A 13525-nucleotide genomic window follows, 5' to 3' on the forward strand; every position below is an offset into this window, starting at 1 on the left:
TGGAATATTTGGAACCTACCATCAGGTCAATCCCCAGGGCTTGGGCCATGTCCTGGACAAAAGATGAGAAGGAGGACGGCCTAGCCTGGGGGGACGGGGTTCTCGACCGTCCCACCGAGGAGCGGGGGGAGGCCTCATGGGAATACTGAGGATTCCTAACCGATCCTGAATCCCAGGATCCTCTCTCCACGGCCCTCGAGGGGGAGGGTGAAATCATCCTCCTAGGGGAGTCCCTGGGGGAGGATCCCGGGGTCCGTGGGGTCCTCTCCCGTTTCCTCGGCGAGGCGGCGCGGGAAGACTTTCCCCTAGGTGAGCGGAGGAGCCTCGGGTTATCGAGGCGCAACTCCGACACCTGCAGCGCCTCGCCCCCGAACGACGAGGAACGATCGCGCCGAGGCGAGCCCCGGGGTCGCTTAGGCTTCCTCGATCGGCGCCTCGTCCGAGGTCGCCTCGAGGGCGAGGCGTCCGGGGAAGATCCCGAAGCCGAGGAGGAAAGTCGGCGCACTCTGCGGAACTTTTCTTTTGGGCGGACACTGCGCTCAGGAGGCTCCCCCGAGGTCGAGGTCCGGGGCGGGGCCGAGACCGAGGTGGACGGGGCCGCAATACCCGAGACCGAGGTCGCCGAGGCCGGGGCTCCCGAGGTCGAGGGAGCCGAGACCGGGGCCTCCGAGGCCGAGGGCGCCCCGGCCGAGGTCGACGTCGCCGGGCCCGCAGCACGCTGCAGCACTTCCAGGGCTCCCGACAGCTCCGATGAGATCAAGGCTCGAAGGAGATCCTGGAAGGCCGGAATCCCCACGAAGGTGGGGAGTTCCGAGTCCGGGGCACACTCCCTGGAGGGCGACCTCGGTCTCGAGTATTCCCTCGGGGTGTGCGGAGTCGAGGTCCGATGCGGGGCCGGGGTCGACCCACCCGCTTTGGCCTGACTCGAGGATGGCTTCTTTGCTGAAGGGGATGGAACAGAGGACTTACCCGAAGCTGGCTTCGATGACGACGGCTTCGAAGATGAGGGCCGGGGCGACGCCGAGGCCCCCGAGGACGCCGAGGCCGAGGTCAAGGCCGGGGCCGAAGCCGGGGCCGACGTCGAGGCCTTGGGCGGCGCGTCGACGGCGAACAATTCCGCCATTCTGGCCTTACGGCGACGGAGGGCCCTGTTCTGGAAGGTAGCACAGCGATCACACGAGGCTGTTGGATGTTCGGGCCCAAGACAGACAATGCACCACCGGTGAGGGTCGGTGATGGAGAGTAGTCTCTCACACCGGCTGCATTTCTTGAATCCCGTAACAGGACGGGACATCGACGAGAAAAAGAAGAAGGCCGGGAACGACCGACGTTCCCCGGCTCAGGCTTCCGGGAGCCCCCGGAGCCCAACGAAAAACAATTATTATTTTTTTTTTTTTTTTTTTTTTTGTAAGACGGACGAAAAATAAAGCAGCACCGCGATTAATCCGATCAATAAACAAACTAAACGCGGCAGCTAGAAGGCAAAAACACTGGAGCTCAGATCCACAGGGCTTTCTTGCTCCGCGGAAAAATTTGAACTGAGGACCACGAGGTGGGATGCGCCCTCTAGTGGGCAGAAGGCACGCACATGCGTGGTGCAGTGTGCAAACTTGAAACTTCTAGCAAGTTTGCTTGAAAAGCTGTCCGCGCCGGGGCTCCGTAGATGACGTCACCCACATGTGAGAATATCATGCCTGCTTGTCCTGGGATAATACCATATTTTGTGTTTAGCGCGCTATCAATCACAGGCATATAAACCTTCCATCATTATAACATCCTATTTAACAGAAGACATATCAATAGCAGAGGTAAGTGGTTGATTGTGTGGCCATCAGGGAGAGAAACCTAAACAAAAACATACTTTAAAAGTTAAGTTTTTGAGTGACATCAAGAGCAAAGATTCTCCAACAGGAAGCATCTTTATGAGATAAAGTGCCTATGCCAACAATTAAGAGTCGATATTCAACTGAAAGATCATTTATATCAATAAAAAGATATAACTAAAATAGCCATAAGGATGTATGGAAGGAAATGCCGCAGAAGCTAAAAATACCATATTTTGTGTTTAGCGCGCTATCAATCACAGGCATATAAACCTTCCATCATTATAACATCCTATTTAACAGAAGACATATCAATAGCAGTGGTAGAACTTAAGCTAAACAGGTCAAACTTAACCTTAGTGCTCAAATTTGGTCCACTCAGTGTAAGTGCAAACCCTTTCTTCAGTCCCGATGATGGCCAGTGTTTCGCAGTGCTCTCAAATAAGACAACATTGTCATTTCATATTAGACTTGTATAGAATAAAGCATAATTTCTTATCTCAAACTATTCACTGTAAAGGATGCACAAGCTGTTCAGGAATGCTTAATATGGCAGCTAGGCAACTATTTTTATACTTCAACAAGATCCAATCTGGTCCAATCTTATCCTGATAGGCTATCAATACAATGGTGTCATCTTATATTCAAAACTATCTTCTTTTTTGATATTAAGAAGTCAAAAGAGAAATAGAATATCTATTAAAAAAAGGAGAACCAATCAATGGAAGCATTTAACCCTTTAGGTGGCATAGTCTGAAGTTTATAAATCCAAGATTGTTTTCATTGCTGGAGTCCTAATTGTCTATTCCCACCTCTAGGGCTAGATAGAATCAGCTCAATTATAGAATCTCTCAAGTCACTGAGAATATGGTTGGATCGCACAGTGCATAATACACTCTGATGTTCAGTGATATCGATTTTGAATTTCCTAATAGTTTGACCCACATAACTTTTCACAGGGACATAAAATCCCATAAACCACAAATTCCAAACAACAGGTAGTATTAGATCTCAAAATATATTCCAGTTCATCAAATGGAACAAGAAAGCAGAAATTTATAAACTTCTCCTACTTATCTTCAAAATTAAGACTTCCCACCTACCTGCCTTCTTAGACAAATATTTCATCCCACAGACCCCTTCTAAGGCCCTTAGATCCACCAATCAGAACTTACTGACAGTCCCCTCAATCAAGGACCTATATCAGGGGTAGGGAACTCCGGTCCTTGAGAGCCGCAATCCAATCGGGTTTTCAGGATTTCCCCAATGAATATGCATTGAACGCAGTGCATGCACATAGATCTCATGCATATTCATTGGGGAAATCCTGAAAACCCGACTGGAATACTGCTCTCGAGGACCGGAGTTCCCTATCCCTGACCTATATACTAGAAACACAATTTTTTCCGCAATTGCACCTTCCCTTTGGAATGCAATGCTACCACATATCCGCAGTGAAAATTCTTTAAATAAGTTTAAAACTAACCTTAAAAAATTTCTATTCAAAGATGCATACCAAAATTTCAGTTAAGAACCCAGTTAAGGGAAAATAACAACTAATGGGGAGAGTGTAGCACTAATGGGGAGAGTGTAGTGGTTAAAGCTACAGCCTCAGCACCCTGGGGTTGTGGGTTCAAACCCACGCTGCTCCTTGTGACCCTGGGCAAGTCATTTAACTCCCCTGTTGCCCCAGGTACATTAGATAGATTGTGAGCCCACCGGGACAGACGGGGAAAAATGCTTGAATACCTGAATAAACTCATGTAAACCATTCTGAGCTCTCCTGGGAGAATGGTATAGAAAATTGAATATATAAATAAATAATAAATAGAGAACCGCTTTTAGGAAGCGACATCCTTTTTTTCCTCTTGTTTTATCCTCTCCCTCGTCTTTTTATTTTTTTCAATGTAATTAAAATTTCCCCCCTCCCCCAGCGCCTCCCGTATCCAACTTGTCTTAATCTTGTCCTGGTCTCAATCTCCCCTATTTTTTATTTCTATTTATTTTTTAAGTTATTTTAAATTTTTAATATTGTAAACCGACCTTTGATGGTCGGTATATCAAGCTATAAACTTGAAACAACATTTCAATATCTTCTCAAAATTTCCACAACCTGTATAAAAATTTCCCCCCTCCCCCAGTGCCTCCCGTATCCAACCTATCTTAATCTTGTCCTGGCCTCAATCTCCCCTATTTTTTATTTCTATTTATTTTTTAAGCTATTTAAAATTTTTTATATTGTAAACTGACCTGTGATGGTCGGTATATCAAGCTATAAACTTGAAACATTACAATATCTTCTCAAAATTGCCACAAATTGCCACAACCTATATAAAAATTGCCACCTGTATCAAAATTGTCACAACCTGTATCGAACTAACTCCATATTTCATTACATAAGTCATATACTGATATATGGAGTTGGTTTGACACATGTTGCAGCAATTTTGAAAAGACAATGGAATCATTTGCTTTATCAATTTTTGTAGAAAAGCACCACAAAATGACTTACCTCCGAGGTAGTATTTTCAAGGAACAGCCTAGAGTGGACTCTATAACAGAAAAGAGGGCATGCCCCATGAACTTGATGTCAGACTTGTAATATCACTTTCTCAAGTTTTAGTAATCCAGTTGACAGGAATGTATTTTAAGATTAAATCCATGACCTGTGATTCAGAATTTGTGGTTTATAAAAAGCTGTATGTAGACCAAACTATTAGGAAATTCAAAAGCCATATGACTGAACATTGGAGTGCATTAAAATGGAAAAGGACAGAAACACCAATAGTTGACACTGTGTGCAATTCAACCATTCATTCAGTGACCTGTGATGTTTTGTAAATGAGCAGATTCTAGCTAATACCAAAAGTGGGAATAGACAATTATGACTCCAACAATAAAAACAATATTGGATTTACAAGCTTTGGGCTATGCAACCTACAGAGTTAAATGCTTCTATTGATTGGTTCTACTTTTTTGAGTAGATATTCTGTTTCTTTATTGACTCCTTAGTACCAACAAGGTAAAATAGGCCTGGGAATCTAACCTTGGCCCTCACCAGGCCAGGGTTTCAGGATTTCCCCAATGAATATGTATGAGATCAATTTGCATACAATGGAGGTACTGCATGCAAATAGATCCCATGCATATTCATTGGAGAAATCCAAAAACTGACAGGATTGTGGCCCTCAAGGATCAAGGTTGGACACCCCTGAGATAGGCTATCAATACCACAGTATTCTCTTATAATCAAGAATATCAGGATAGTGACTGGACCTGATTGGCTCTTGTTTAAGCATAAAAATGGCTCAGGAGCCACCATATTAAGTGCTCCTGAACAGCTTAATGCATCCTTTGCAGTGACTAGTTTGAGATAAGAAGTTATACTCTATTTTATAGAGGGGAGATATGATAGAATCGTTTAAATACCTACATAATATAAATGTGCATGAGTCGAGTTTCTTTCATTTGAAAGGAAACTCTGCAATGAAAGGGCATAGGATGAAGTTAAGAGGTGATAGGCTCTGGAGTAATCTGAGAAAATACTTTTTTACGGAAAGGGTGGTAGATGTGTGGAACAGTCTCCCAGAAGAGGTGGTGGAAACAGAAAGTGTGTCTGAATTCAAGAGGGCCTGGGACAGGCACATGGGATCTCTCAGAGAGAAAGAGATAATGGTTACTGTGGATGGGTAGACTAGATGGGCCATTTAGTTTTTATCTGCCATCATGTTTCTATGTTTCTACTTAATAAACTTGAAACTTGAATGTTGTCTTTATAGATTAATACCTGCAGTTTCCCCGATGCAGCGATGAGAGCACTGCGAAACACTGGCCACTGTCTACTCGTAGAATTCTGTGCTTGCGAGATTTCAATTCACATAAACAGTCGGGTCTAAATCGGCACAGGCGAAGGAAGTGACCAGCAGTTCATTTCTTCCTCTAGTGCTCATGTCTGCACTGAATTCTGCACAGCATGTGCAGAATTCTATGCATCCTGAGGGAGTGAGCAATTCTGCACTCACAGAATTCCACCAGAAGTACTCATCAGGGCAGAGGAAAGGACTTGCATTTAAGAGGACAAATTGGTAAAGTTAAGTTTGATTGATGAGTTTAAGTTCTACCTCTGGTACTGATATGTCATCGAGTACACATGATGTTATAATGCCAAAATGTTTATGATTGAAAGCTTCCTCACAAATAATATATACAGTGGAACCTTGGTTTGAGAGCATAATTTGTTCCAGAAACATTCTCGTAAACCATAATGCTCATATATCAAAGCGAGTTTCCCCAGAGGAAGTAAGGGAAATTCACTTGATTGGTTCCCTCCCCCCCCCCCCCGAGGACACCGGCACTGCTCGCTTTCACCCCCCCTGAGGCCACTGGTGCGCTTCCACCCCACCGAGAACCGGCATCACCCCCCGCCCACAAACACCTCCCCCCACCCCCGAGAACCGGCACGCAGCACCAACCCACAGAACGTGCCGGTGCCTGAAGATCCTGGAGAGCCTGCCTCTTGCTGCTGGGCCTTGAGCATCTGCACATGCTCAAGGCCTTCTGGCTCTCACTCTTTCTGAGATTCTAGAGGAGGGCGGGAGCCAGAAGGCCTTGAGCATACGCAGATGCTCAAGGCTTAGCCCAGCGGCAAGAGGCAAGATCTTCAGGCACCGGCACATCCTGTGGGTTGGTGCTGCGTGCCGGTGCTAGATCAGGGTAAGGGTTTGGGTATGGGCAGGCAGGCGATGCTGGTTCGCAGGCGGGGGGCTCGCAAATCGAGTCAACGCTCGGTTTGTGAGGCATGATTTGCTTGAGTGTTTTGCTCGTCTTGCAAAACACTCACAAACTGCATTACTCGCAAACTGAGGTTTGATTGTATATATATTTTTAATAGTTCTGAGACTTTCCCCCCCCACATCCTTAATTAGATATGTTTGGTTGAGTTATACAATATTTGAAGTGATTCTGGTTTAGGAGCACATTTTGATTGGAACTTTACTAACCGTCCCTTTTACAAAATGGAAGGCTGGTGTGCTGAAAGCTCTGCGATGCTCCTGATACTCATAGGAATTCTATGAATGTGCTCCCCACACTCTATGATAGGAACTCTATGAGTGTAGGGAGCAGCACAGAGCATTGAGCACACCGGCCAGGGCTAAAAACCGCTTCTGTGATTTTGTAAAAGGGGATTAAATTAGTCTGGAGTATTTAAAAAGATATTCAGATATCTGGATATTTAAAGAAATATACAGGAAAGTTATTACTACTGAATACAGTTGGTTAGAAATAACCAGATATCTTTAGTGTAGCTAAATAATGCAGGTGCATTAGACAGATTGTGAGCCCCCTGGGACAGAGAGGGAAAAATGCTTGAGTACCTGAATAAATTCATATAAAGCCGTTCTGAGCTCTTTGGGAGAATGGTATAGAAAATAAACTAACTAACTAAAACTACCTCTCTGACTAATCTTATGGTCTAGTCAAAAATTATATTTTTAGTGGCTCAGGAAATTAAAACAAACAAACAAAAAAGCATTTCTCCAAGGACAAGCAGGCATAATATTCTCACATGTGGAGATGATATCCTCTGACGGAGCTTGGTGCAGACACTGTCTAGTGATGTACCACTTTAAATCTTAGAGATACTGTTTCCCCCCAAAAATAAGACAGTGTCTTATATTAATTTTATAGGCCCAAAAAACGCCTAGGTCTTATTTTTGGGGTATGTACATGATCATCATGATCATCTCTCCCTTCCTCTCCTTCACCCCAATTCTTCCTCTTTCCTTTCTCTCCCCCACAAGTGCAGCATCTTTCCTCCCCTCCCTGCCATCCCTCATGCAGCAGGACCCTTGCCCAGTTTCTATCCTTCCCTCCCTCCCTCCCATCCCTTGTGCAGCAGAACCCTTACCCAGCTTCTATCCTTCCCTCCTTCCCATCCCTTGAGCGAGCACCCCCAAGAGCACCTGCCCTCGCCGCACAGCCAAACCCCCCCATCCAAACCTTGCTGACCGCAAGTGAGCCCTACATATCTCCCAAAGCAGTGTTGGGCCGGCAGCACTCTAGACAGGCTGTTTCAGCCTTGTCCACCCGTCAGTAACATGGCACAGTGAATTCACGGGCGGACAAGGCCAAAGCCGCCTGTTTAGAGTGCTGCTGGCCCAATGCTGCTTAGGGAGGTACCATATATAGGGCTCACTCGCGGTCGGTGGGGTTTGGATGGGAGGGAAGGATGGGGGTTTGGCTGCACAGTGAGGTGGATGCTCGGGGGAGGGGTAGTGGTGCTTGCTCAAGGGTTCTGCTGCACAAGGGATGGGAGGGAGGGAAGGGAAACTACCGGCGAATCCCAGGACTAGGGTTTATTTTTGGCGTAGGGCTTATATTAAGACCAACCCCGAAAATCCTGCTAGGGCTTATTTTCGGGGTAGGTCTTATTTTCAGGGGAACACAGTAGTACCACCATCGCACATGCACAGGTGCCTTTTTGAGGAAATTAGAAAGTCATGCGATAGGAGGCAATGTCCTATTATGGATTAATAACTGGTTGAAAGACAGAACAGAGTAGGGTTAAACGGTCAATATTTTCAATGGAAAAGGGTAAATAGTGAGGTTCCCTGGGACTGCTTTCTAACAGGAATAACTAGTGACATAATTAAATTTGTTGATAACACAGAATTGTTCAACCGCAAGTATCTAGTGAAAGAAGCCTTTGATGCCTCTGATACTGTAAGTCACCCTGCGACTCAGCACAGGATATAACCATGTGCCATCTGTACTGACCTGAATATAAACTGACGTAACCTTATGTCCTGTGCACCTCCGGAATTTAAAATGAAAGTGCTAGAATGGATTACCGACTCTTTAGATAAAGGTATTTTTCCGCAAGAAGAGGGTAACAATTATTACACCTATTATTAAAAATAATAAAGAATCAATTTCCCTATCCTCAAACTATAGACCTCCATCCCTTTCTTTACAAAGATCATGGAGAGGATGGTACAAATTCAACTAACAAAATATTTAGTGTCCCATTCTCTGTTGCACGATTCTCAATCAGGTTTTAGATCCCACTATAATACAGAGACAATATTATCTACATTATTAGATTATTTGAACATCCTTTTAAGCAAGGAAAGCAACATGCTGGTACTTCAGTTTGATCTAAATAGAGCTTTTGATTTAGTAGACCACTGCAAACTGTTGGAACTTTTAGATTCTTTAGGAATCCATGGCAAAGTATTCTCATGATTTAAAGGATTCCTTGAATCAAGACTCTATCAGGTTAAATTTAAGGATACACTCTCAGCTATTTGGAAAAACCCGTGTGGAGTCCGACAAGGCTCCCCACTTTCTTCTACACTTTTTAATTTGTATCTTCTTTCATTAGGCTATTGGATGAGCAAATTGGGCCTGAGATTGTTCAGTTACCCAGAAGTTATAATGGACAGTTTAGTTTGACACAGACATTCAATAGAGTTGCTAGTACAGGTAGATCAGTACAGTGAGGTCATAGTTACAAGTTTAAATAGATCATCTTTGGCTCATTGTTATGTCCCAGGAGTTTCATTGGACAGTTTTAAAAAGAGCTGTTACAATTAACATTTCAGTTACTTCTGGGTTGGCTCCCTGTCTTGGCACAGAAATGCTTTTAAAAGTTTTCTGAACCTGCAATAGTATAAGAACAGCCTTACTGTGTCAGACCAATGGTCCATCAAGCCCAATAGACGGTTCTAACAGTCCCTAATACATGGCCAAAACCCAACATTCCATGCTACCGATCCAGGGCAAGCAGTGGCTTCCCCCATGTCTTTCTCAAGAACAAATTACGGACTTTTCCTTCAAAAAATTGTCTAAACCTTTCTTAAAATCAGCTATGCTATCCGTTCTTACCATAACCTCTGGCAATGCGTTCTAGAGCTTAACTATTCTCCGGGTGAAAAAATATTTCCTTCTATTGGTTTTAAAAGCATTTCCCTGTAACTTCATCGAGCGTCACCTAGTCTTTGTAATTTTTGACAGAGTGAAAAATTGATCCACTTGTACCCGTTCTACTCCACTCAGGGTTTTGTTTACTTCAATCATATCTCCCCTCAGCCGTCTCTTTACCAAGCCCTAACCTTTTTAGTCTTTTCTCCTACAAGATGTGTTCCATGCCCATCTTGGTCGCTCTTCTTTGAACCTTTTCTAGTGCCGCTATATCTTTCTTGAGATAAGGAGACCAGACTTGAATTCAATACTCCAGGTGAGGTCGCACCATGGAACGATACAGGGGCATTATAACATTCTTAGTCTTGTTAACCATCCCTTTTAAAATAATTCCTAGCATCCTGTTTGTTCTTTTGGTCGCTGCCACACAATGGGTGAAAGGTTTCATTGTACTGTCTACGATGACATCCAGATCCTTTTCTTGGGGCTAATCCACAAGATGGACCCTAGCATCTAGTAACTGTGATTCCGGTTATTCTTCTCAATGTGTATGACTTTGCATTTGTCCACATTAAATTTCATCTGTCACTTGGATGCCCAGTCTTCCAATTTCCTAAGGTCTGCCTGCAATTTTTCACAATCTGCATGCTTTAACAACCTTGAACAGTTTAGTGTCATCTGCAAATTTAATCACCTCACTCATTGTTCCAATTTCCAGATCATTTATAAATAAGCTAAATAGCACCGGCCCCAGTACAGATCCCTGTGGCACTTGGATGTCTCTATTTTCAGTCCACAAATCTGTCCTCTCCTGGTTTGCTTCACCTCTCCCAAAACATCTTTAGTATATGTGCTGGTGGATCCTCTTCTGCTGCTAGCAGTTGATGTACCCCAGGGCTCTGTCCTAGGACCTCTTCTCTTTCTACACCTCTTCCCTCATTGCCCTGATCTCCTCCCATGGCTTCCAGTATCACCTATATGCTAATGATTCCCAGATCTACCTCTCTACACTTAAGATTTCACCTAAAATTCAAGAAAAAGTCTCAGCCTGTTTGGCTGACATTGCTGCCTGGATGTCCCACTGTAACCTGAAACTAAACATGTCCTAGACTGAGCTGCTCTTCTTTCCTCCTAAACTTCTGCTCCTTCCATTCTCCCTCTCTGTAAATAATACTGTTATTGCTTCTGTCTCCTCTGCTTGAAACCTTAGAGCAGTGGTCTCAAACTCAAACCCTTTGCAGGGCCACATTTTGGATTTGTAGGTACTTGGGAGGGCCTCAGAAAAAAAATGTCTTATTAAAGAAATTACAATTTTGCATGAGGTAAAACTCTTTATAGTTTATAAATCTTTTCTTTTGGTAAGTTTTAATAATAATATTGTAATTTATAGCTAAAGAGACATATGATCAAGAAACTGTTTGATTTTACTTTTGTGATTATGATAAACATACCGAGGCCTCAAAATAGTATGTAGGGGGCCGCATGTGGCCCCTGGGCCGCGAGTTTGAGACCACTGCCTTAGAGCCATCTTCAACTCCAACTTCTCATTTTCTACGCACATCCAACAGTCTGCTAAAACCAGTCACGTCTATCTCTACATCACCAAAATTCACCCCTTCCTCTCTGAGCACACTACACGGACCCTTGTCCACATCCTCGTAATCCCACACTTAAAATATTAAAATGAATGAGGGATGTTAAATAATTTATCCACCTCAGTAGGAAAGAAAAGTTTTCAAAAACTTTTATTTTGAGAATAGTCTCCTGATAGCTCCATACACTTCATGCACTTTTCCTGCAATGATTTTAACCCCTTTGAAAACAATTATTCTGTTTGACCTTCAAACCAGGATGTCACAGCTTCCATGATGTCTTCCTCACTTGAAAACCGCTAACCACGGAAATATTTCTTCAAAACTCAGGAAAGGAAATAATTCGAGGGAGCCAGGTCAGGACTGTAGGGTAGATGGCTCAGCTGATGAAACCCACATTCTTGAATTGCAGCCTGTGATTGTTGTGACATGTGCACCACTGCATTGTCATGAAGAAGCAGCATACCTGCTGTGAGTTTTTCTCATCTTTTCTTCTTGATTGACTCTTGCAAAGCAATCATTATGTTGACGTAACTCTCCCCAGTTATGGTTGTTTTGTGTGGCATGAACTCCAGAAACAAAAGTTCTTCATCATCCTAGAAGACAGTTGACATGACTTTGCCTGCAAATTTTTCTATCTTGAACTTTTTTGGGGTGGGGAGATGTCTTGTGCTTCCACTGCATTGACTCCATTTTGGACTCTGGATCTCTGTGATAGACCTAAGTCTTATCTCCAGTCACCAAACAATGAAAACAATTCACTTGGTCTTCATGGAGCATCTCCAAGTTCTCCTGACAGTACTGGAACCTCATGGCCTTCCGACATGGTGTCAACATTCTTGGAACCCATCTTGCACTAACCTTGGGACATGCCCAACTTTTTATGAATTATTTTCCAAACTGTACCTGCCAAGATGCCTATTTCTTCAGCTATTTGTGAAACTTTAATTCATCTGTTTGACAATATTAAATCCTCGACTTTCTTGCACATTTCTGTGGAAGTTGCTTCCCCAGGCTGTCCAGTGTAAGGGTCATCTTCAATGGACTCTCTACTCCACTTAAACTGCTTGCTCCAAAATTTTACTTTATAGGATGATGGGGCAGACTCACCATAAACTGCAGTCATGTGTTTATGGATCTCCTTTGGCTTTTTCCCTTCTTTTGTGAGAAATTTTATCACTGAACAGTGTTCCAAATCTAGCAGTTTCTTACTTGACTCGCATGAGGACCTCTCCTGACATTTTGTCCCTTGGAATGTAAGACTCACACTTAGCCACAACTGTGCATGAGTAACCTTCAGACATGTCACAAATTGCACAGACTTATTTTAACACACTTGCTACTTTCTTTCATACTCAGGTAGATAAATTACTGAACACCCCTCGTATATCTAACAGGTCTCCCAAAGAACCACCTCTTCCCCTTGCAATCTGAGCAAAATTCTGCTGCATGACTTATTTTCTGCCAACCTCACTATACTTTTCTTACCCCTCTCCTCAAATCACTTCACTGGCTCCCTATCCACAGTTCATATTCCAATTACTAACCTACAGGTGTGTTCATTGGTGTCAGGTCAAAAGCGCACCGGGACAAAGGCGCGCCCAGACAATTGAGCGCAGCACGCGCTGCTGCGCCGCTCTAAATTACTGTTTTTACGGCTCCGACGGGGAGGCGTGGGGGGAAACCCCCCCCACTTTACTTAATAGACATCGTGCCGCCCCCAAACCCCCCATAACGCCGGCGCGATGTCTATTAAGTAAACTGGGGGGGGGGGTTCCCCAACAAAAACCCCCGTCGGAGCCCCTAAAAACTGTAATTTAGAGCGGTGCGGCGGCGCGCGCTTTTGTCTTTCGCACCATTGTCTATGAACCGTGTTCATTCTACAGCCTCTCAGTATCTCTCCTCTCGTCTCTCATGTTTCCCTGAGAACTCCATTTCTCAGATAAGTTGCTTTTATCTGTACCCTTCTCTTCTACTGCCAATTCCAGAGTTTGTTCCTTTCATCTCGCTGTCCCGTATGCCTGGAATAAACTACCTGAGTCTGTGCAACACTCCCCTTCCCTTGTTCAAAAGTAGGCTGAAAACCCACCTTTTTGAGATAGCTTTCAACTCATAACCCTCCTCCCCACTGCCCTCTGCTCACCACCCTAGCCAACAGTTCAACCATCCCCGCTAACTATGGACCAG

General features: G+C 44.1%; 1 protein-coding gene across 8 annotated transcripts in view; it reads right to left on the bottom strand.

Annotated features, from left to right (window-relative positions):
* Positions 1-13525, bottom strand: part of ERGIC2 (ERGIC and golgi 2) — a 257255-nt gene that overhangs the window by 5035 nt on the left and 238695 nt on the right. For 2 of the 8 annotated variants that reach the window (XM_033952282.1, XM_033952275.1), the window contains one exon: positions 1753-1845. The exons of 3 other annotated variants lie outside the window; for them this stretch is intronic. In XM_033952282.1, coding sequence (XP_033808173.1) covers positions 1768-1845 — 78 coding nt within the window. In that variant the 3' untranslated portion in view covers positions 1753-1767. Of the gene's footprint in view, positions 1-1752; positions 1846-4335; positions 4376-13525 lie in introns of those variants that run through there. 3 more of the 8 variants (XM_033952279.1, XR_004540136.1, XM_033952278.1) reach the window with 3 other exon arrangements.

Source organism: Geotrypetes seraphini, chromosome 7 (genome assembly GCF_902459505.1).
Source record: "Geotrypetes seraphini chromosome 7, aGeoSer1.1, whole genome shotgun sequence".
Classification (NCBI taxonomy): domain Eukaryota; kingdom Metazoa; phylum Chordata; class Amphibia; order Gymnophiona; family Dermophiidae; genus Geotrypetes; species Geotrypetes seraphini.